Raw genomic sequence first — 25,055 nt, 5'->3', positions numbered from 1 at the left:
TTAAGAGTCTTTGGGTTTTGGACTGTTGGTGATGAGCATTTCTCACAAGCTCACATTTTATAGACTTCTCGATTAATCGTGAAAATAATTGGCAGATCAATTGATAATTAAAATAATCATTAGTTGCAGCCCTAATTGCACTAAATATTATGTGTAGTCTGTCGTTGCTTAAAATAATTGGTACAGTTCAGGATGAATGATGTGTTCCCTTTCGTTAGTCTGAAGGTTTAGAATAGCTGCATATTTGTGGGCTGAAAATCAAAAAACATCTTTAAAAGTTTTCAGGATAAACTCTAAAAATTGCTTTTGCATTTTTGCAGGTTTTTTTTATCTGATGAAAGTTAATCTTCAACAATCAAATCGAGCTGAATCGCAATTTTCTTAATAAGAATTCAGTTGAATCGGTCCCAACAGCCAGACCTACTGAACACCACCTAACGGAGCACACAGGGCGGACTAACAGAGGCTAAGTCACAATGAACACCGTGAAGAGATTTAAAATGACATTCCCACATTATATTACCTTGGCTGATAAAGAAGACAGTACTTATTATGTCCATTTAAGTGATTTTAAACGTCCTCTATACCTGAAAATGAAAAGCTATTACATGTTTTCTGCAGGTTTAGACAAGAATAATGAGCAATATGTTGACACTGATAGTTAAAACTTAAGTTATAAACACTTTTTGTACAACCTCTATTTAAATTAAACAACTGTGTAAAATATAAATTGACAAAACGACCATTTACATATACTCAATTAAAAACAGTACAAAGACAATATTTCTGTCATTTATTTTACTTCTCCCACGCCATGTTCTCATATTCTTGAATTAAATATGAATCTTGGTAACCTGACTCATTTAACAGGTCTGTTTTCCAGCTAAAAGACCAATTTAACTTGCAATTAAAGCACCACAGTGACACTCGCCACAGATGACTTCATCTCCCTGTTTGCGCCGCCTTATTACTGTGCTTTCATTTTGATATTAAGATCGACCTCGGGGGACTTCAGGGTCCGTGCAGGGACACGGACAGAGAAAGAGAGAGTGACTAAATACGGTCATTTCTGCAGAGGTGGCTCGGAGGAAAACAAGTTGCAGCTGGTTGATGGTTCACACAAGGGGCTCCACAGAGGAAGCAGCAGCAGGCGGAAAAAGAGGAGGAGGGGGAATATCAGCCAGAGTGAGGTCATGGCTTCTTGCTTTAGCTGCCATGGTTACCGAGTGCATTGACATCCATGGGACCAGAGTGGGACATGAGTGGGACTGGGAAGTGTTTTGTGCTTTAATCTGAGAACATAATGTAAGAATCCAAATGCAGAAACACACACACACACACACACACACACACACACACACACTGAATTTGCAGCCTTAGAGATACTGACCCACCACTCCTGGTCCTCCTCTCCGTCCACCACGATCACCTCACCCTCAGAGAAGGTCAGCTCGTCTGGGTTGTCGGCTACGCAGTTGTAGATGGCTTTCACTCGCTTTGGCCTCTGCTTCTGAGAGGAAAATGGTTCAATCGTTGTTTGTCTTAGACAGTTGGGGGCTTTTTGTTTTTGTCATGTTACACTGAGAGAGGATGAAGTTGGTAAGAGTCACTGTTCTCAAGATAAAGTTTTTCAGGGTCTCAGGGCTGAACAGGGCCTTCTGGGACTGTTTCTCTTTTTTAACCCCCGTTTTTCCTTGTTCGGCTTGAGGGTGTGAAAACAGAGGGTGTTGTGTGCTGTAGAGATTGTTAAGCCCTTTCTGGTCTTGGGTTGTGAAGGCTGAATGGCAATAAAGTCTGTTATCATTAGCCAACATAATAAGGATAATGCAACTTTTCAGAACGCGGTGGAAACTCTAAATGCAAATACACAAATAACATTTTGACTTGTATGGTTCGTCTCCACTGCTTTTCTTGGTGTGTTCTGTACCTCTTCTGTGTAGTTTTTTTCATCTCTGACCAAACTAATTTCTTAGTAATTTTTTTGCAATGTGATTTTGGTTCGATTTGAATTTATTAAGTGACCAAAGGTTAAAGCAGCTGCTTTTTGCAGTGATAACATGTAAGTGGGGCTGCACAGGCTCTAAGACAAAGGTGCGAAGTGAAAGCAAAGAAAAAGCTGCTGTGATTCTTGTATTCTACACTGACTGACAAACTAAAAGAAATGTCATACTCATTACCATTCATACTTGTATGCTAGAAAGTTGTAAATTAACCTCCCTCTTCCACCTTAAAAACCCCAAAAGAAAGCTTCTCTACAAAACCTGAGAAAGAAGCTCTTTGTCTCTTACAGGAAGGAAATTTACTGCACATGCAGACACTGGAAACACAGACGACAGGCCGACCTGCAGCGTGCTGAAGGGAACTGCACAACACTAATAACTAAATAAACCATGAGTTGGGAAATCAGCAGCCAGTGAATCGGTACAGCGGTATGAATGAATAAGCGCTTTACAATCAACTTTATCTGAATGATAATGAGAGGAAAAACTCACGGGGTAGGCCTTCCTCGGCATGGGGGCTGGAGGCAGAGATTGACCAATGGAGTTCTGGGGGCATCCTGGCACTTCCTTAGCTGGAACAGGAAGAGGAAATTATATCACAATGACAACAAAAAACTTTCCACGTCTCCACTGAAGAAACAGGACCTGACTGATAGTAAAACAACTTGAGTGTAACTCTCTGTACACTGGATTTGATATTTTCTGTCTCTTATCTGTAGACTCACCCGGTCTTTCGATAGATTGTGTTCGATTTAGGGGCCCTCGGTTGAAGCTTTTATCATTGCTGTAAAATGAACAAACAAAAAAAAAACATCACATTAAAAAATGCGCTCTCATCAACTGAGTAATAGTCATATAAAGACAAGAATCTAACAGACAGAACTGTCCAGCTCTGTTAGAGATTTATTGCACCACCGTCAGCCCTGTGGGAAGAAAAAAGATAAAAGGGCGACTGTGGAGGAGAGTTATCCCTCGTCTGGCTCGACGCAGAGCTTAGCCTGGAAGCTAATGAAGCGGCTAAACAGCAGCCGTGTGGGCTCATTCATCACACAACAAACACCACATTACAGGACAAGGATTTACTACAGCAAGATACACAACTCCTGAGGTAGTGCACTGAGTATGTGTAGTGAATTATATCAACCTACTGTTTCCCTGTGTGCTACTATTGGGAAGCCAGTGCTGCTGCTGCTAATAACAATAACAATATCAAGAAGAAGACAAAGGAGGAAGAGTAGAATTAGCAGAAGTATTAGAAGACTAAGAAGAAGGATTAGACGGAGAAGAAAGGGAATAAGCAGATGTCACAAAGTGCTTCACAATAAATCAAAAAGCAAATAAGTGACAGAGCAACAGACATTAAATGCAGACAACCAGCTAAAAACAAAAGACCAATATGTAAAAACATTCAGCAATTTGACAAAAGCAAGTCAAACAAATGGGTCTTGATTTGCTTTTTAAAGGTCCAATGACAGAGAGCGCCAACCTTTAGGAAAGTCTTGGTAAGACGGGTGGAAAAGAAAATAAAAAATATATGCAAGTATAATCATCTCCATCTCAGCTCTGGGCACAAAGGGCCAGAGTTTAGCAATGATGCTCAGCTGGTCGAAACAGGAGCAAATCAAACAATTCCCATGCTTTCCCAAGACTTTCCATCACCTTCTGGACAACGCCAGCTGGGACAGAAATAAGGGCCTCTGTTTCCTCAGCATTCAGCTTTAAAAAATTGTCTGCCATCCAGTCTTTTATAGAGTTGAGGAAATTCAGTAGAACAGGCAGTTTTGAAATGTATGATTGAACATTGTCTGCATAGCAACGGCAGCAGATAAGTTTAACACTACTTATCTGCCCGAGAGGAAGCCACTGCAGCTGCAAAAACACCACTGAACACAGACTGCTTAGGTAACTGTTGTTCTTACCCTGCTGGAGATTTCGGTGGCACTGCTCTGGACCCCGCTGGTCCTTGGCTCGACTTGGACTGTATGCTCATGGTCTCCATCTTCGCGACAGGAGCAGGACCCAGACCTGGGACACACAGTGATACACCCTCATTGTTTTTGTCTCATATCTTTGCAAACTGGACCTTAAAAGCAATTTGAAGACACATTGCACTGAGTTTACTCAAACAAAGCACCTGCAAAGAATTTACAGGTGATTGTATCAAACACTTAACACCTCCTCACAGTAATGTATTGAGTACATAATGGCCTATAATATACAAGATGTGCCTTCTCTATAGGTCTAGTTTAAGAAGCAGGGATGAGTCTATTGGGGTCCATACCTCCGGTTGAAGTGAGTCTCATGGGTGGGACAGGTGGGTGCATGTTGGGGGGGTCTGAGGACGACCTCTGTCGGCCAACCAGGTCTAAAGAACCGGGCTTCCAGCTGCTGGACGCTGAAGATTGACCAATCCCCCCCAGACCGGATAACTGGACTAAGACAGAGAGACACAGAAAGAGAAGGCTTATTAAGATTAAAACAGAGAGAGAGAGAGAGAGAGAGAGAGAGAGAGAGAGAGAGACAAAGAGAGAGAGAGAGAGAGAGAGAGAGAACCAGCGTCCACTTTAAAAGTCTGGCCGTTTCCATGTGAGTGTAATTGAAAGCGACAGTTAATGGGGAGAGGGAATGTGCAGAATGCCGGGGCTGGGGGCTGCGGTGAGGCGAGGTGGGCAACACAGCTGGTTGTTTCTCCTCCGTCCTGCTGGCAGAACTCCAGACGGCCACTAATGTTATTAAAGACCGACTGAAGTGGACGAGTCGCCAGTCTGCTGGCCCGTAAAGCTTTAGTGAAGTTTTGCAGCAGCACATTAACAGACGCTCGTCAGTAAAAGTTTTAGATACTAATTGGCAGTTTCACACATTTTTAAACACCTTTTTCATGACACTGAAGTTGGTATCCCAAAACGCTTATTTTCAACATTTAGACTCAGATGCGACTTTTCCTTTAGTACCCAGCAGGGCGGCGCTGAATGTCATTGTTTTACATCTGAAGCTTCCACTGAAGTTTTCGAATTTGAATTAAGTGATTATTTGGATATATGGGTTAAGCCTTTTTTAGTGAATCAACTTTCTTTAAGGTAGGGTAATCCGATAAAGGCATAAAATTACGATGAAATAATAATCCCAGCCTTAGGCCTAGAATTCGAATGTTGATTTAAAATCAAAATATCAATGTTGTGAATGAAGCTTTGAACTATTCAGCAGGACATCTGTGATACTGAAACAGGTCAAAGAGTCACTAAGACCTGCATAGTAATTGACACAAAGGCTTTGGAAACCAGTGAGACAGAACCAAATGAGACTGGGCCCTCACAGACGCTGTCGGTCTAAATGAGGTTGTTCATTGAGGGCATATTTTATGAATATCGCTTCCCTGAGGCACGCAAACAGGTCAGATTCAGATCAGAGAGCTTATCAGGTTTAGCTGGATTATAAGTGACAACTTTTTCATCTATTTATATATGTCAACTTTAACATATTCATAAAATGATAATGATATCCTGCCTACAAATGGTAATACCTACATCTTCCATTCTTCTAGCTCTGAGCTTACCCAGGTTCCTCGGGGGCAGGGGAGGAGCAGAGGTGGTGGCGGGCTGAGGCGGGTTGGTGTTGAGGATGGTGCCATAGGTCTCGTTGTTGACCAGGTTGGGCATGAAGCTGCGCTGCTTGTCCTTGGCGAGGCCGGCGGCATCACGGCCCGCTGGGCCCTGGCTGGTCTGGAGATGGGAGTTGCTGCTCGGGGTGTAACAGCTGACCGGCCGCTCGTCTCTGCGATGGGGGCTGGGCTTGAGGGTCAGTGTGGGTCAAAGTTAGGGTTTGCATGTATGGATGTGAGATTTTTGACTGCATAATGTGAGAATGTACACGGCAGACATGATTTAAAAGCAGATTACTATAGAAAATGAAGCTGCCACTCTTTTGCAAATAAAATGAGCTGCTCCACAACCAGTGTTATGAGCTCAGAGGTCTGTGCCACGAAGCTGGATTTGGGGTGATGAGAAAATGAAAAGCAAAGCCTTCTGAGACCAAAATTCACCAAAGGCAATGCAGGGTTTTAAAAAATATGCTACAAGTTGAGTATTTTCAGGCATCGCAAAAACAGAGAGAGAATGTGGTGGGACTGCTTTATATGCCAAGTGCATGAATTAGAAAGTACAAAAGGAATAATGAGTTCAGCTTATTATATTTGGAGGATAATTTATTATCTTTATTAATAACAAAAGAAAAGATAAAATTCTTCTTAAGGGTTCTTCAGGATGTTTACTAGGTTTCATCATCATGAATATTCTCCTCTAGCTGTTTTTGCATTGTGTAAAATCTCCTTCTGCATACAAAAATGTGCCTTACCTTCTCATCCAGATCTTCATCACTTTCATCCAAGTCTTCATGCTGCAGGCACCATTCATACTCAACATGGACGTGGGCGTTGAATTTCCCTGCCAGTGCTTGGTTCAGCTATACATGCAAACAAATCCACACACACACAAACAGGAATGACTGACAGCACTTACATGGTCTCAGGAAGCAATATGTTTGCAGGCATAAACTGGGACTAAACATAGCGAGCTCACCAGCTCTTCGCACTGTAGGTGTTTGAGCCTCCGAGCGATATCCAGCGGCGTCTCCCTGGCCTCATTAGCTGGAAGGGAAAACAACAGAAACATATAATCACTGTTGTATCCACATGCCACATGAACACAAACACACAGCCCATTTTCTTTCCTCCTATTTCACTGTGACATGAGAAATGTGTAATTAGACTGTTTCCCACACTGAACAAGTCTCTGGTTTCTCCCTGTCCTCCTTCTCACTGTATCTATTATCTGGCTGTTATGTTGATGTCGGAGCCGAGCAGAAAGATTAGTGTTGTGAGAAAGAGTTGCCATGGTCTGTTGGCAAAGCCCGCACCTCTGGGAACTGAACCTGAAAGATCTGGACCGCGTGGTGTGTGTGTGTGTGTGAGAGAGAGAGAGAGAGAGGATGAGAGGCAGTGAGAGAAAACATTTGTGTGAGACAGTGGTTGAAGAAGTACAGAGGTCATTTACTGAATACTACAACAATGTAAAAATGCTCCGTCAAGGCCTGCATTCAAAATCTTGCAACAGTAGAAAATGTAAGTATCAATAACCAAATGTATTAAAGAGGCAATATTAAACTTTTTGGGGTTTTCCCTTTACTTTAGTGTGTTCAAAGCTTTTTTTTTTGTAAAACGTCTGCAAAGCTACAATGCCCAAATTCCCAGCCAAATTCTCTGCTACAGAAAACTCTGCTCCTGAACTGCCTGAAATGCAGTGTCTGTGGTCGAGTCTTTTCTTCCCTTAGATATCTACGTCACTATGCAGCAGCACATCAACTTCTCTGCATCAACAACTCGGCTGCAACAACCAACACAAAAGCCTTCATCTACTTCGCCCACCCGAGGAAGCCATGACCCAGCAGATTAAAAACCAGCTAAAAACTCTTATACGTGTGTGCTAACCATTTTACTTTGGACTGCTTTCTCAACGAGGTCCTGCACAAAGCTAAGAGGACAGGAGCTGCTCTGTTCTTGCCATGTTTCATGTTGTTTTACTGTTTATTTCGAAGGTTAGCTTGAACGAGAGCAGCAGGTTTGATGCCAGTAACTGTTTTTTCATGTTGCTTTTTGCGTCTGTACACTGCAGCGTTAGCTTTGTTGTGATCCAGAAGCCCATTCTGCTCCAGGATCCTCGCCAGTGTCTGTTTTGCTGCTGTATGCAAATTTAGTTTATAGTCATGAAGGTAATGATATAGGTCTGTGTAAAAAACAAAGGGTCAAAGTGCAGGAATTAATTTGCTTGGCAACATTGTGTAACTTTGATTAGCACCCAGCAACTAGTTTGCTCAGACAACAAAGCTGCTACTTTAGTGGCTAATACAGATCAGATTCCTGCTCCAACACATGCAGTGGTAAAGCTTTTGGTTTAGAAGTGGTTACTGTGGTGATATTCATGGTAGAAGTGGGTTACAGTGATTAACTGGCTGCAAAATTAGGCTGTGCACGATGTGCGTTCTGTTAGTCTGCTTCCTTACCGATCTCTATGGAGGCCTTCCCCCGCAGCAGCAGCTTCAGACACTCGCTGTTGTCGGTCAGGCAGCAGTAGTGCAGTGCTGTGCTGCCTTTGACTGTCTGCTTATCCAAGTTCAAACTGCCGAGGGACACAAAGAGAGAAGAAAACTTTAAATCCCAACACAGGAGGCAAAGGATGGAGTCTTGGTTTCTCCTGTCGAGCCGTTAAAAACAAAAACTGGAAATTAATTTCTGTCCAGAGTGTTATTTTGTAGTTATGTAATATGTAAAATATAACACTGTTTTAAAAAGTAGGACACAGAAAGAAAAACAGCTCTATAAGAGAGAGACAAAGAAGGAAAATTCATAATTAAACAAACATCGTCAGTCTAAAGAGAGAAAAAAGAAGAAAATGAGACACAAGTGTGTGGGAAATTTGTCTCAAAAAATATTAGGATTTTAAAGTGTTTGCTTCACAGTCGCAACTCATTCCAGCATACTGTATTCTGTAAGAGACAAATAACTGAAGTGCAAACGTATTATAATGCTGTTCTCCTGCTATGTTTACCTGTTCTGAGTGAGGAAGTCGACGATGTGAAGAGACGTTCTATCCACCAGTCTGACTGCGAGATGAAGGGCCGTCTCCCCTTGTTCCTGCAATAAAAAGATGAAACATTTGCATAATGTTTTTATAACACTCTGGGGAATGTGAGGCGTTTGTGGAGAATCACGGAAGACGGTAAAGAGCAAAAAGTAGCAACAGATTATTTTGAGTAAGAAGTCAAACTCCCGGTGGAAAAGCTAAGAAATGTCAAATTCATCACTGAAGGACAGATTTGGTTAAATATGTCATGTACTGACGTGTCCGTTGGCCAGAGGAATGGGCTCCATGAGGTCAACTCCCTCTGCGTAGACCTGAATGAGGGAGAAGATGTCCCGGGCCTTCACTGCGTCACACAATGTGTGGAGCCGCGACGTCGCATCGGGACACTTCTTCCTGGCGAAGCGTTTCTCAGTGTATTTGGCGGTGATGAAGTCCTTCCTCGCCTGCCTGATGGGAGATGTGGAGAGGCAGCTGCTCAGTGACAGCTGGATCATTTGTGGTCTGAATGTGCATTAACACTGGGATAACTGGACAATAAGCACATGAAATTAGATTTATGTGATTAACTGTTTACTGTCTCAGTGCTTGAGTTTCCTAATTAGGCATAATGAGTAAAAAGTGTGACACAAAACTCTGTTCGGACTCTGTTAACTCAAGATAGATGTTTTTTTAACCTCAATAACGTTACATTAGTGGAAAGTCTACGCTCTACACATCTCATGGATTCTATCTTGCAAATTGCACATATTTTTTAAACTTAATACTGTGAACTTTTACACACTCCCTGGTCGATGTTTTGTACATTCCTGCATAAAACTGTACAGCTCTTTCAGCTAAATGACAGTCATATTGTACATACAAGCAGGGTTTCCATCACAAACTGTAACCGGATTTCAAGAAAATCGAGAAAAGAAAATGCCGATGAATATTTGTTTCCATCCACTATGATTATGTGATTATTAGGAGTTGCACCATTGAGATAACCAGTAGGCGCCAATCAGAAAACCCCTATATCATTGAAGAAGAAGAGGGCGCAACAAAGTTATGTAAATAAAAGTGCCAGTCCTTAAACAGTGGGAAAAAAAGTAGAGAACATGATGAAAATATGACTTTACTGTTTGTTTCATGTATTAATGTGAGGAAGGTGTGTGTGGAGCAACGAGGACACGTTTTAATCAGCGGAAACTGAAATATATGCCATTATATCACATTGATGGTGTTACCAGTTGTTGATCGGCTGTGAAAGAGTGTGATGTGATACAAACGAGAGGGGAGAGAGTCGAGGGAGAAGGGTAAGGTGGAGAGATGGAGCGTGGAGGAGAGAAGTCGGAGAGGTGACTTACATGTCACTGGCTGGGTTGGGTTTCACCACATTTTCAGCACTTAAACAAGCCTCCATGATTTCATTAAAGCCTGCATTCCCCACATTCTTGGCCAGCTGTGGAGCAGACACACGCACGCACACACACACACGCACACACATGCACACACACACATATATTAAAGTTTGTCACACTCGCCATTTTCTGCACCACATGCATTAATTCAAGTCATCATGTTTGCCAGTTCAACTCACAGCTCCATCAGGATGTGGTACAGAACCTAACGTGTGTGTGTTTGGAGCCTAACAAACACAGCACAACGCCCGTCTGATTGCGGGGAACACGACTGGCGTCTTAACACCGAGGAAAGCAATCACGACTGGAAGCATTTAATCCCGACCGTCCCACAGGCGGTAAATCTCCACACCAAACAGTGATTAGAACAGCCAAAAAAACATCTCAGCTATTCTGAGAGTATAGACTTTCAGAGATCCCGGAGGAGAGAAGAGAGGAGGCCTGGGAGGATGCCACTCATGATTTCCTCTCCCTCTCCTGTCCCTTTCCTCCTCATTCTCCCTGGCTTTATCTACTCCCACCTGTCCTCCCTTCCAGTTTCATCCTGCCTAAAAACCTCTTGAGAGGTTTCTACAGGAAAATCAATGCGATGAGATGACTCAAACTGTGACGAGAAATGGGACGCAAAGTGATTCAGGGAGAAGATTTGGTGATTTACCAAGAGCTCTGAAGTGCTGAGTACATCCAGAGTGAGGGACTGGATCCTGGAGTAATGGACACCCAGCTCCCTGTGGATCCCTGAGCATTCAATACAGGTGAGGATGCCCAGGTTGGTGGACAGCCACGTGGGGTCTGAGAAAAAGACAAAGACAATAGAGAGGTAAAACGACACATGAGGGAGAGAGGAATGCTGGTGACACGTACTCCTTGGGCAAAAACCACTACATTTCTGCAGCACATGAGCCAATTTTTGATGTGTCCTTGTGAAAAGCTGCGAGCTCTGGCAATTTAATAGCTGCCTGAGGGGCTTTTTACTATCTCACAGCACACAATGTCAGGGGAAAGTGACCAAGCTGAACTGTAGCCAAGTCTGGCCCAGATACTAAGAATATGTGTGGATATATGCTGTATGTGTATGTACAGTATGTGAAAACAGATGCAGGTCTGCAGGAGGAAATTTCATGGGACTTGAAAAAAACTGATTCCAAAGTGACCGCATATCTCCACAAATGAAGAGGATCCAGTCTGCAGGAGTTTTAGCTTTCTCTGAGCCAAGGACTCACCATACCGAGACCATGCCGGTGGTTTTACACGCGTCAGCTCATAGCTATGCATACACATCACCGATAACACTTTCCAAAAGCATACCACACATTGTTAGACTGGTTTCCAGGCAGCAAATCAATTCTGTTCACTTATTTCAGTCTTAAAATATGCTTCAAATTCCACTGCAAAAACTGTTGGTGTACATTTTTTTACCAGTTAAGACAAGTGTGGAAGGGTTTCCTGTTATTCCTGGGATTTTCTCGCAATAAATGAGGTTACATTTTAAACACAGAACCGGGGATATTAACTGTAAGATCCAGACTGATCCCGTCCTCGTCTTGATTTGCAGACTGGAGCATCACCACAATGCTCCTTTTACAACAGCATGTTGTGACACATTTTAGCTTTATCCTGCTCGATAATACAGTATGTCCTTCAATCGTTCATCCCTCGTTCCTTACATTCAGCTCTGGCCAGCGCTATCTTTGAAAGTAAGCTCTGTGGTGTTTTCAAGAATGATCTGGGGTTTTTTAAGGCATTGAAAAAAATGTGAATTTGGTTATTTCCTTGCAGGAACTCTGGAAAAACTCAATGAACGCCAGATATCCCACATTCCAAACAGTGTCTGCAATGTAGAACTAAAGAACTAAATCTAAACAATAATGAAATGGTCGTGATTGGATTACTTATCTCAAACAAGTATCGTGTCTGTGCATGTGCATTTTCAAGCCACAGTGAAATTAAACAGTAAATGTTGTCTCGAAGGTAGAAAAACTCTGGTATGCTCTGGAAAAAAGGCATGAACGTAACTAAGCCCGATTTGTAGTTAGCAAGCTTAAAACATAAAAAACCACGGGTGTGATCGTGTTTGTCCTCAACAATCATTTAAAGAGCTGTTGTGACCATTCATGAGGCGATGGGCTTTTCTGTGCCACTCACTGGGCGCTCCGCAGTCACAGCACACGTCGTTTCCCGTCATCCTCTTGACCTCTCCGAGGATCGCCTTGGTCAGCTCCTGCACGATGTTGTTCTCGCCGACATGCTGGTCGCCTTTGAAGGCCTGATTCAACGCCTCCTCCTTACTGTTCTGCAGCACCGAGATCCAGCTGGAGGAGGGGAGACGGGAGAAGTCAGGCAGACGAAAGTGGGAAAAATGACAGAAGAAAAGGAGAAGTGGGTTGAAGGTGGGGACAAGAGCAGCTGGGTTACAAAGTCATGCAAAGACAAATGGAGGGAGTTAAAAATGGAGAGACGGGAGTAGAAGGCGGGAGGTGAAGACGAGGCCGAGCGTCTGTCTGGGTGTGAGGTAGGAAGTGTGTGGAAAGTGGCCGAGGTGGTAAACAGGATGCACTTAGGCACAAGACTGGACAAGAACACACACACGCACGCACGCACACACACAGAGAAAGGGAAGGAAGGAACAGGCACTTACATCTGACAGTCCTGGTCGTCCTCGGCCTGAAAGTGATACGTTCTGTCGTCTGAAACAAAGAAGAAATGAATGGCACAACAGAGGTGAGAAGAGGGAGAGGAGAAAAAAGTAAAAAGATGGAGTAAAAAGTGACAGGTCAGACTGAGGATGAACTGCTAAACACAAAAGAAAAACAAACAAAACTCTTTCAGCTGTCTTCAGATGACTAGTAACCATGGAGACTGAGGCCTATTTATACATCAGTGTATCCGAAGTTAAACCATGTCGTGTCTCCAGCGGCTGAATGTTAGCCTCTCCAGCTCCACGCCCGTGTCTCTTATGCATGGAAAAACTGGTCAAACCTTAAAAGAACATGAACTGCAATGTTTGTTGCATGTCATTCCCTGTCTCTCTCTCACCAATCACTTCCTGTCATCTCTGTAGTGTCTTGATAATAAGAAGCTTAAAATGCCCCAAAAAATGTTTAAAAAATGTTTTAAAGCATTACAAGTGTTATTAGTTACATCTCATAGTCAGACAGAAGAAAAAAAGCCTGCAGCAGGTTGTTGAGTCCAAATAAATGGTTAATAAAGTTTATGTAGTGGAAAAGTCTGCAGAGTGCGCAGCTTCAAAAGTGCTGTTAACTTAGTTTCTTTGACACAAACTATGTAGGAAAGAAACTACTATCATTTTGTTATTTAAATCTTTTCTCAATTAATGTCGGTAGCAAAAAATACTGATATCTCAGCGACTAAAAAAAATCATCTTATCTCCGGTTTGCTGAACATAAAAACCTTTAAAAGTCCACACGGCTGCATAGCAAATCTTGGCCTGATGCTTCCTGGATGAATGGAGCCAATTAAAAATGAGGTATTTGAGTGCAACATACACAAACAGAGAAAGGGAAAAAAGAGGCAGTGATCACAGACAAAAAGGGAAGGGAGGCGACGTATAAAATAAGAGCTGAACTTACGGGATATGAGGTCAAAGCTTCTCTTCTCCTCAGGATTGTGCTTCACCTGGCAGGTGAGCAGGTTGAGTTTAGCCGGCGGCCGGTTAGCCTGCCAGAGAGAGAGGGAGGGAGTGCAACAACAACATAAATGAGAGGGAGAGCGTCATGTTTAACCGTATCGGCTTGCAGCTAGAGAAAACATCTGATAAGCTGCTGCGTGTGAGATGAACTGCATGAACTGCGGCTTTATATGGGAACAAACACAGTTCAAGTCTAAAGAGGCTCAGCCGAGGCCTGGATGTGAGAGGAATGCTAACTTGTGGACCCGGCCTGAGCTCTCTGCTGCTGTCTGTTAATGTATTCATGGTTAATGGGTGAAGATAATGACCCGCTGAGGAGACCCACAGCCAGGGCACTGACACTAGTGTATGTGAGACTAAATGAAGTGTGTGTGGAGGTCTGTTAACATATGTGTGCACTTGTCTGAATCAGGACAAACACTGATCCTGTCCGTGCCTTGTTTGACTTACTGTGCCGTGTGAGATGGTTAGGTATCCGTTCTTTGCCGTGCACTTTCTCTTCTGCCACACTTTCCTCAACCTGTGACACACAGAAGACGGCGATTAGTACGTCACATCCACAGAGGCAACAGACACTCATAAAATATTCAGGTTACAATGCAGACTGCATGCATTAGTGATGACTTGCATGCTGAGCACTGTATTAATAACTAGTCCAAAAAAAAAAAAAAAAAAAAAATGACGGCCATATTTTCTGACATTTTGTAGACTAAACAATTAATCGATTAAATGAGAACGTAATTAGCCGAATTATTTCACTTCTGTATCTTATTTTAATGCATTTACTACAAATTGAAGAAAAACGTATTCTTACAACTACTCATATGCATGCTAGAGCAGCACTTTTTCCCACCTCCAGTGCCACAAACTCACCCGTCACTTTTCTTGTACAGGTACCCGCTGCGCTCCGTGCCGTGCTCCTTGTTACCCTGCGGCTGGTGCAGGCTGTAGGTGGTGCTCTGCCGCACCTGTGAATCCTGAGAAAACACACACGCGATGAAAAAGAGACAATGAAAATCAGAGCCTTTAAACAAATACAAAATTTAATTAAATGGCTCTGATTTACGCTCTGCTTCCAGGTCTCCTCTGAGAATTTCAAAGCAAGTGCAGACAACAATAGGAAGACTGCTGCTGTGAGCCTGGATGATTTCATACGCGTGGGGATGAGAAAATAAGAGGAGCTTTTACACCTCTGAATGAGAATCAAACACAAAATCTGAAGGATCCAAAGACAAAGCTCAGCCGGGATGAGCTCTAAAAGATATAACGTTTACTAAATTAAATGTAAGTTGATTAATCTTTTGGATGTACAGGTTTGACTGCAACGTAACGACAACAAGGACAAAACAAAGGCCAGATTTTTCTATGAGTGATGTCATTTCCCTTCTGGAAACACTACGGGAAACGGAGAGGACGACTTCTGAAGGCAGGCGTTGACGAAGCATTCATGATTTCATTGGTGTGTGCTTTTATCAGCAGAAACAGACACACACACACACACACACACACACACACACACAGACACACGCACACACAGACACACGCACACACAGACACACGCACACACAGACACACACACACACACACACACACACACACACACACACACACACACACACACACACACACACACACACACACATGATAGACTTGGAAGAGCGGGAATGCTGCCCCAGATCAAGCTTTTCTCACTGAAGAGCAATTTCAAATAAAAATAGAAACTTAAATTAACCAAAGCACAAAACAGATTATCTGCTGCTGTAAAAGAAGAGAAAACAAACCACTGATGTAGCAACTACAACCGAAACAACATCACAATGAAAACAGGACGCAAACAACCACAGAGAGGAGGCTTTTTTTCATGAAATCCACTTACTCTCCTAGACTTGTGTCACAAAAGACGGAGGCAGAGAAGGAAAGAAGAAAACAATCTTCAGGTGAGACCGGGAGCATATTAAATAGTTCACTAAGCACAGGCCTGAGGTCAGTTAAAAAGCACCGCTCATTCAGGTGGTGTGGAAAATGGAAAATATTGATGCTTGTTTGAACAAACAGGAACCTTTTCAAGAGTGACTGAAGGTGCATTGAGGTAAAAGTGGTTCAGGATTGTTTATATCAGCTTTAATCTGATTTCAGAGCTGATTTTCAGGAAATTAGAAAATGACTGATGTTCTTTGACACTGAAAGGTACTAGAACTTTCAACGGTGTGTGTGTGTGTGTGTGTGTGTGTGTGTGTGTGTGTTACCTCCTTCTGCTCCACCTGTAGCGCTGACTTGAGGACATCTCGTAACTGAGTCAGCTGCTTCCTCTCCTCATCCTGCACCTGTTTAATCTGTCATACAGGAAAGATCAGTAAAGAAAGAACAGAGGGGAATCAAAATATTTGATGCATATGACAGAGTGGAGTGAAGGAAAGAAGACACCACGGCGGCTGTTTTTCTCACCGTGTGCAGATCTGTGGCCAGTTTTTCTATGGAAGGTTTCAGGTTGTCCACAGCTTTCAAACCGTCCTGAAAGAAACTGAGCAGGATGCATGTGAAGTTAGCGGACTGTGAACACATCAGCATCACAGAGCTGCCGTACATCAGTGACTTTAATTGTATAAAATCACACTTGTCGGGTCACATGACAACATAAGATGATCACACTACAACTTTAATAAAAAGTATTAGAATTAAATAGGTTCAAATCAAAGCAGTCTGACTGGGTTTAGGATTTCGTATGTCTTACTTGCACTGTGCGTGGAAGTACTTGATGAGGTTCTGCAGCAGGTCCACCCCCTTCTTGATTTTAATCTCATTGACTTTGAGGAGATACTGTAAAGATATTGAACACAGATCTTCTCAGACAGGGTGAGGCCATGTCCAGTTAACTCAGGCTCCATCTCAAACGTGTACATCCCTTTCATCTCATATCTGAACACTTCAAAGTAAAAAGCTTCGTCTTTCAAGTAAAGTTTTGTTGAAGTAAAGCATCAAAGACGTACGGACTGCACAAACATACTAAATGTTATCTGAGAGTTATAGTCCAAAAGGCTGAACGTGCACTCTGAAACATCTGACCTTCACCTGAGTTTGGCAAAGATGGATGTGTGCGGGATCTAGTCAGTAAAAGGCTTGTTTTTCAAACCACCTGTTATATGCACCATCAGCTGTGTGCACTGGTGGATTGTAACTAAGTACATTTAGTCAAGTACTGTGAGTGAGTACAATTTTGAGGTACTTGTACTTTACTTCAGTATTTCCATTTATGCTACTTTATACTTCTACACCACAACAACCTGAAGGCAAATCTTGTACTTTTTAGATTAATACAAAATAAACAACCAATAAATTATGATACGTTAAAACACACTGAGCTACTAAGTAGTATTTAAATTGCATTTAAAAAAAGTTAAAAAAGTAGCATAAACATTAAATGAAATGAAACTTGATTTTACATCAACTGCTTTGTAAAACACATTTAGACACACTGTGAAAACAGTGTCAATGAGTCAGATCTGACGCTCAGTCATTACTCCGTCTAACCTCGCACATCTGCAGCTGGAAGAACCTTCTCTCCTTCTCCATCTCCTCAGCGATTTCCGCCCCACTGATTTCCGTCCTGATCATCCCGTGCTGCCTCGCGTGCTCCTTCTTCTCCTTCTCTATCTTGGTTCTGGCAGGAAATTACATCACAGGGGTCAAAGCGCACACAGCGCAGCCATGACAGCAACATAAACACACAAAAAGACCGGTAATGTGGTAAAATCAGCCCTATTGCTGTATGGCAGACAAAGGAGGAGGAGCTGGCTGCCCAAGAAATCAGTGGGCCCTACTAATTAAATGGTTATGGGTTAGAAACGGTTAGTTTTAGTGATACGTTTAGAAAAGACTGGGATGCAACAGTAATGTCTGTTGTAGGTACATCTGAGGCATCCAGAGAGGAACTTTGAATTCAAGGCATGTGATGTGTTGTTCTGGTTCTGGTTTCAGGCGAGGTACCTGTGGCATTTAACCCAGAAGGGACGTGGCATCTCCTTATAATAGAAGACAAGAATCATCACTTGTCTTCAACTTACAACACTGCCATAACACCACCTCCATCACCACCAACTCATCTCTGTTATAGAAATAAAGTGATGTCACTGGAGGTGTCCTGAAATGCTCTTCTTTCATAGGGAGGCTTTGCATCCTCCACAGGGTTAAACGCTCAGGTTTCCCTATCAGACAACAGAACTAAAGAAGCCATTCAGATGCACAGCAAACGGTCATTGCCCATGTTATAGTTCTACATTTCCAAAACTTGCACAGAAGTAAATGGACTACATCTCTGGAGGAGAAACATCTGGCTAATTGTACTGTTTCTGCTGAAATAGTTGGGGGAAAAAAGATCTGTGTTGTTCGAACTTCTTAATTTAGAATTACGAAGAGTGGGGTTATGCTGCACGAGGCTCATCAGTGCTTTTTGAGGGTGTAAAATTTTCCATCATTATCATCATCATAAAGCTTGTTAACACTTGTTTCTTGCCGATGATGGCAACTGAAACCGGCACAAAAGCAGAAGAAATTAGAAAGCAGATGTCAGCCAGTGGGATTTAACTCAGCAGTCTTCAAGCACTGAGTCAGACTTAATCTGTTTTAAATTCAAAATCCCACAGAGGGGGATCTATCTTTATACATAATTGATGTGCATTAAGTACTTGGTGACGTGTATGTATTAATATGTAGAGATGATTAAGGTTAGGTATGGGTTAAGAGTTTTAAAAGGTCAGGGATGTGAGTAAAAGAGATTCGCCAGGTTGCTTGCCAGTCCATACACAGGGCTGATTTTTCACAAAGACCATAATCTCTGCATACAATGTCTCGCACAGGCAATCAGGAAAACACAACACACACAGGAGGGGAGGCACCAAACCATGCAACAGGGCATTCTTTTCCATATGCTGTTGTTTTGTTGTTTCTGACAGCATATTCCCTACAAAAAGGATGCAGCAGTTTGTTGCCGCTCAGAGAGACGGGACGAGTGTGTCGGAGTCCACTAGCCGTTTGAGAGCTGGTTCAGCCTGGTTCATGTGCATTAAGTCAGACTTCGCTCCCTAAACAGTGTCATCTGTTTGAACCCGCAGCTCGGCTCAATGCCAAAAGAAATAAATACAAAAAGGCCATTTCAAAAACTCACCTTTAAAGAGGAGAGATTAAAGTGGTGGGACTGCATGAGCCATCTTTTAAACTAATCTTAAAGGAATACATTATCGTTCTGGGAAAAACACTTATTTGTGTTCTTGTTGAGAGTTTTTACATGTTTTTACACTTGTGTGTGCTAGACGTCTGTTGTTGCTTATGTTTTATTGTTTGTTTCTTTTTGCTCTTTTTATGATCTTATTTTCTAACAATTTTACACTTGTGAAGCACTTTGTGATGTTAATTTACTGAATAAACTTTACTAAACTTTTACACTTTAAGATGAAACAAACCAGATGTAACGCGTTAATAAGTGCCAGTGCTTTGGACGTGCCAGTAGGTGGATTTTGTTACCAGTGCTAGCCGTTTCCCCCTACATTCAGTCTTTATGCTAAGCTAAGTTATGCAAACCGTGTCTTCCAAAATGTCTAACTTTTCCGTTAACATTCTTTCTCAACTGCCATGCTACTCCCTTCATACTGTGATTCATGATGTCACACCACTTTAAAAAGGAAGAGGAAATTATTCTGTATTCTTTCAGTTGCAAGCAGTTTTTATCTCTTTATTTGGACTAAAAACCCTGACTGGATTTCACACTTTAGTCTGCAGCTACACTGAGCTGCAGTTGTATTGTTAATAATTGCTGTTCGGCAGGCAGAATACTATAAATGAAACATTTGGCATGTTCACAAAGACTGTGTAGCTTTTACTTGTTTTTTTTTGTTCACTGACATCAACTGAGTGTGAGTTGTGGTGGGAAGAGACACAATTGAAGGACTCAGCCTCAGCAGATGGGGCGCACACTCTACCAGGTGAGCTACCAAGGCACCTAAATTAAGGTCAGTTCCCCTTCTCTTTCTGCTATTCCAAAAAACTAATAAAACCTTTGTTTTTAACGACTGAATCATCTAAGACACAGTTGAAAACCTGAAACAATCAGTGTTAAAGACTGAAACAGTAAAGTCCAACAGCCTTTAGTTTTTGTTGTAAACTCGCCACTTTGCCAGAGCGAACAAGCCAAATTAAATCTTATTGAGAATACACTGCCGGCTTTTGTCAGCACATGAATCTTCAGCCCTGACAGCATTACAGCATCATCAGGGCTACGACTAATAGAGAGACACATGTTAGCCGGACTGTTTGGCCGCCAGCCAAACTGACAGTTGTTCAACTGATGATTGGGCTGAGAATCCATTCACTTTCAGTCCTGTCAGTTCAGGGAGTGATTCACCAATTAGGAATTAAAGACCCAGACGCTGGACTCTCCGCTTTCACAGATGCATTCTGCATTCAAACTGAGGAAAAACTGTCTGATTTTACTAAATACTTTTCAGATTAAACACTCGTCCTGAATTAACAGCATTCAAAGTGAGACGCCTCTCGACCCGGAGCCTGAAAACAGAATTCAGACTCGGGTGTCGGATGAAGAGAGATTGCAAACCAAATTAGGGGATCAGAAATCGATGCTGTGTTAAGACCAAATAGTTTCATCTCTCTGTGTCTGAGAATATATAAACAGCCTGTTATCGACAGCAGACAGCAGAGAGATCAGAGACGGCCAGAGGACCAGAGCGGCAGGATCAGTCGGGGTGGTTTTCCAATCAGGCAGAAAACTGAACTCTATTGATGACCTTTGTTTGCCATCAATAGAGTCAAATCATAAGAATAAGTCGGGACGGTCAGGAACAGTCACACAGCATCCAGCTGAACTCTCGATGTCAGTACAAAGCTCGTACTGTCTGATCGAAACGGTTTGGAGAGATGTATTACCCTTTCAGTAAAGAATGTCCTTTGCAGCTTGTAAAATATATGAAAGTGCTATAAAAAGTCATGTGTTCTTCTGCATGCATAATCACAATGGTGTATCAGTGGAAATGAGGCGGCGGTGCCAAAGTGATGCTGGTTATAATGCTGGACAGATAATCACAGGGGGAGGTTAGAGGGGGAGAGTTGTTAGTGGAGGCACAGACAAGACACAGAATGCACATTTCATTTTAACATACGCACTGACACATGTATGGCTTTAAATCGAAGTTAAGACTAATTTGAGCATCTGAACTTATCAATTTAAACTAATGGCGGCTGTGTTACCACAAGGCTTTAAGCACTGGGTCAGAACGTTGTACAGTTTTAACCAGCTAACTAACAAACCACCATGGTTCCATCTATGGTAAATAAATGAAAAGGTGTTGAGTGTACATATTAGGTTTCTTACACTTTTGTTTCGTAGTCCTTCCAGGCTTTATCAAAAGGCTTTTTAAGATCCTGCGAGGAACAACACAAAGCAGAAAGTGATCAGTTAATGAATGAAAGTCATGGACTCAAAAGTTCTCAAAACAATACATCACAGTTTCAGGATAACTGTGCAAACTCTGCTGAGGAAGACCGTCAAAAGCTCCAGAACAGCTACTTAATGGACCTTCTGGTAAAACAGTTTGTCAACTGTTTCCAGGGTCCAGAATGAACTGTACTGGTTCTAGCTCCAAAAAAAAAGACAATTTGCTGTTTTTCTCTGTTTTAGTGTCTGGTGAGCACTTTTTTTTTTAAAGGAATTTATCATCACTTTTTTTTAACATTTTACAGACCAAACACACTGGGACATCTATTGGCTTGCAGACAGTTAGATGAGATCTATAACACATCTCCTTAAGCTAATGCCGGCAGCTGGCAAGCTAAGTTTACCACACAGGAAACAGCTAGCCTAGCTCTGTCCAAAAGTGACGAAACCTACATAGCAGCACCTCTAAAGCTCACTGACGAACAATTTATACCTCTTTTGTTTGATCCTTACAAAACCCCATAGCTTAAAAACTACAGTTTGTGGTTTTATGAGGTTATGTAGCAGACAGTTTCTTGGCTTCTTGGTGGACAGAGCCATGCTAGCTGTTTCTGCCCGTTTCCAGTCTAGTTTCTTACAGTATTCACTTACAGACACAAGAACGGTATTAATGTCATCTAACTTTTGACAAGACAGAAAATACTGTCAGATTATAAGTGTAACTGAAAACATAATCATGAAAAGACGTCAAATACAAGTTGGTGTGACACAAAACAACCCATGATGCCAAAGGCTGTACAGAGGAAACACGCACACACAAACCATGATAGCGACCAGGAATCACAAAGATTTCACCATCATCATCGTCAACGCTTGCTAACAGTCACATGTTCAGAAAATACTTTCCCTTCTTACTCACTGAAGAAGAGCTACTGGGTATGTGTGTGCGTTTGCAGGTGTGTGTTTCATCACAATGTGAATCAGTAAGCTGAATCATCCTCCTCGCAGATGCAGCTGTCTCAGCAGGGAACTGGGCGAAAGTCGCTGTGGAGGGTTTTTGGGATAGCAGAAGCGCGGCGTGATTGTTTCTGACATTCGTTACGTGATTCCTCTGGTGACACGACGACGACCGGCAACGCTGATTTCTCATCGTCGCGGGTTTGCTTCCAACAGCTGCTCGAGTGCAGCGCTTGATTAAACAACATCCCTAACGCTGCAGCGTTGATTAAACAGCGATTAGGACAAACAAAAGCAGACTTTATTGGGTGCAATTGGCCGTGTCGGAAAAATAAAATTTAACAAAATGAATTGTTGCCTGATACCAGAGGCAGAATGCCAGGAAGGTCTGCTCAACAGCATGCAACAATAACGACAAATAATCAAGAGAACTCAAACTCTACTCAAATGCTCTGTTTGTAATTAAACAGCAAAAACTACAGTAAGCAGCTGCTGAAGCATGGCATTCAAGGTTTCAGCCAAAGAAAACTCTAACACATACTAACATTTAGCCGCACTCCGATCTGCTTCCGTGCACTTCTGTCCATGAATGTGGAAAAGCACACATAGTTCTGTTTGCCTGGACAGACAGCTTATGGCTTTAGTGCATTGTTGGAGCTCCAGAGAGGACTACGATCCCACTGTTGACCTCCACTTCAACAGCAGCGGAGCGGCAGGCTCAACCTGTCAGCCCACCGGATCACGGTCTGGCTCACTGGGCCAAGACAAGGAGCACTCAGCCATTCAATCGACCGGCGTGAAGGCAGAAACCACCAGAGGAAAGAGAGAATAAAAAGACTGTAAAAATACAAAAGAAGCTGACGACGGATGTGAAAGAACAAGCTTGTAAAGGAAAAAAGGCTAAAGGAAAAGAGGAAGCTGCTAAAAGAACGAACTACAGGTCAAAAGGGAGCCAGCAAGAAAAGAGAGGGTGAGCGGAAGGAAATGTCAGAGCCAGAGAGAGGAGAAAAATGGTAACAATGGCTAAAAATACCAGATCCCAGCATGGCTGGGCAGGAGATGGTAGAGCAGAATAGGGCAAGGCACGGGCAAAAAACTCCCTGAGAGAGCAGCAAGCTCTTAGCGCCCCAATTCCTCAACTAGCTGAATCTAAAACACGTAGGAGGAATGTCATGCCCTTGACAGGGGCCTGCATTTGCAAACCGAACACCGCTTCCTACCTGCTACCACGTATGTCCAGGAATAGCACTTCCTGTCACACATTCCTCACACCGTTTCCCACCTCAGTAATAAATGTATAACCTGGTTGGCAGCAACGTAGGCAGAGTTTAGTTTGGATATGAGGTGCTGAGATATTTAAAAAGGGCCAGTTCATCCAAATTAGAAAAACACAATAGATTTTCTCACTTAACTCTGGTGATCATGCAGACTGTGTTGGTTTCATTTGGTTTTCAGGTCCCGCTGCCTTCACAGAATACAGAGGAATGGAGTCGTTTGCACTCTTCGCTCAAAGCATTGAAAAATTACATTTAGGACAATCGTCAACAACATCTGTTTCCAGAAATGGTTTCCATGTTATGCCAGGATCAGACTGCACCATATCTTTCTCTTTAGAGACGGTCGGTCACTGAGCCAGATCGTGACGTGGCCAGGAGACAGGCTGTCTCTCATGACTTGGTAATCGGGGGGGGGGGGGGGGGGGGTGACCTCTACAAGGTAAAATGAACTGTCACTCCCAACTTTGCTGCCAGTTATTTTCTAATAACTTTTCTAATTTAATATTCAGTTGAAATTAATAGTTTGGTCTGTAATAGTAGAGAATAATGTAAAATGGCCATTAAAGCTTCCTGCGATTTGACATATTTAAAGTGACTTTTTTGTGCGACAAACATGTTACCGTTCCATTTTTTAAATTTTCATGCCACTAAATTTCCGTAAATGAAATTCCATTGGCCTCTGTCATATTAGCAGAAGCAGAAAGCTCACAAACATGTCAAAACCTGGACAAATAAAACCAAAATCTGCACAGCTGCATGAAGTTGAAAAACATGCTTATTATAATTTGGTTGGACTGACCCTTTAAACTACTACTTCTGCTGTTTGTAAATCCTTAGTTCAATCATTTCAAAAACCACGGATGCTGCTGATGTTTTAGTTGATAGCAGAGTATGCAAACAAATGAGGAAAAGCCTTTCTTAGTTATCTGCTCTTATCTGAAACAGCTAGCATGCGTGGGTGGTTCGGGTGTTCACGACCCACTGAACCACAATAGAGACAGGGTGCAGCTGGACTCGCTTCATCGCTCCCTCCACAAGCATTAGGCCACGGACCTGTTTCCTCACACTCCTCACAAACACAGCAGACTGTGCAGCAACTATCCAGACACTGTAACTGAATAGTGATAAGCTGATATGACTCATGCTGGGTGGGAAACACAGACTGGTCAATAAGCAGAGGATGAGCGGGTCGGCTGCAGGCATGACATCATGCCGGCATCCTCTCTGAAAGTCCCCTGTTAGCAGAAAGGTCTCGTGGACTCAGCACTTTCCATTTTCCACAGACGGGAGTTTGTGTGTGTGTGTTTATCTTAATACAGGTCTTCCAGGGACCCCATCCCAGCATTTTTTTTGCAAGCACTGACTGAGCGGCATCCTGAATAAAGAAAACTTTACCTGCCATCAGCAAGAGCTGATCGCAGCCTGAAAATTAAAAGGTTACATTTCTTTCTTTTTTTTTTAAACACATGAAATGCAAATTGTCTGCTGAGGGGGAAATGGCCATGGAAGTAGATGAGGTGGAAAATGGTGGGTTTTTAGCGGAGTAGCAGCAGCGGACAGGTTGCTAGGTGGTAGCCCTCTAATCTCACAGCCATTAGCGTCTGCCTCCCCCGGGTTAGTTCATTGCACTCATTGCCGAAGACGGCACTGGCAGAATATTAACAAGCTCTGACGGTACAAGAAAGCCATTAAGTTCTCA

The 25,055-nt window shown here is 42.6% G+C and overlaps 1 protein-coding gene across 2 annotated transcripts in view; it reads right to left on the bottom strand.

Annotated features, from left to right (window-relative positions):
• asap2a (ArfGAP with SH3 domain, ankyrin repeat and PH domain 2a) overlaps window positions 1-25,055 on the bottom strand; it is a 59,832-nt gene that overhangs the window by 2,244 nt on the left and 32,533 nt on the right. The window contains exons 5-27 of one of the 2 annotated variants that reach the window (XM_041953261.1): window positions 21,060-21,109; window positions 17,210-17,339; window positions 16,413-16,498; window positions 16,127-16,202; window positions 15,928-16,014; window positions 14,555-14,658; window positions 14,132-14,201; window positions 13,623-13,710; window positions 12,671-12,719; window positions 12,178-12,344; window positions 10,691-10,824; window positions 9,979-10,073; window positions 8,893-9,082; window positions 8,600-8,685; window positions 8,055-8,170; window positions 6,575-6,642; window positions 6,351-6,458; window positions 5,554-5,788; window positions 4,282-4,434; window positions 3,920-4,025; window positions 2,726-2,784; window positions 2,493-2,572; window positions 1,391-1,510 (exon numbers count right to left, since the gene is read on the bottom strand). In XM_041953261.1, the coding sequence (XP_041809195.1) occupies window positions 1,391-1,510; window positions 2,493-2,572; window positions 2,726-2,784; window positions 3,920-4,025; window positions 4,282-4,434; window positions 5,554-5,788; window positions 6,351-6,458; window positions 6,575-6,642; window positions 8,055-8,170; window positions 8,600-8,685; window positions 8,893-9,082; window positions 9,979-10,073; window positions 10,691-10,824; window positions 12,178-12,344; window positions 12,671-12,719; window positions 13,623-13,710; window positions 14,132-14,201; window positions 14,555-14,658; window positions 15,928-16,014; window positions 16,127-16,202; window positions 16,413-16,498; window positions 17,210-17,339; window positions 21,060-21,109 (2,457 nt within the window). The remainder of the gene's footprint in view (window positions 1-1,390; window positions 1,511-2,492; window positions 2,573-2,725; window positions 2,785-3,919; window positions 4,026-4,281; window positions 4,435-5,553; window positions 5,789-6,350; window positions 6,459-6,574; window positions 6,643-8,054; window positions 8,171-8,599; window positions 8,686-8,892; window positions 9,083-9,978; window positions 10,074-10,690; window positions 10,825-12,177; window positions 12,345-12,670; window positions 12,720-13,622; window positions 13,711-14,131; window positions 14,202-14,554; window positions 14,659-15,927; window positions 16,015-16,126; window positions 16,203-16,412; window positions 16,499-17,209; window positions 17,340-21,059; window positions 21,110-25,055) is intronic. The other variant, XM_041953263.1, reaches the window with a different exon arrangement.

The sequence above is a fragment of the Chelmon rostratus genome, chromosome 15, assembly GCF_017976325.1.
Source record: "Chelmon rostratus isolate fCheRos1 chromosome 15, fCheRos1.pri, whole genome shotgun sequence".
Taxonomy (NCBI): Eukaryota; Metazoa; Chordata; class Actinopteri; order Chaetodontiformes; family Chaetodontidae; genus Chelmon; species Chelmon rostratus.
This window is presented reverse-complemented; position numbering and strand designations above follow the sequence as displayed.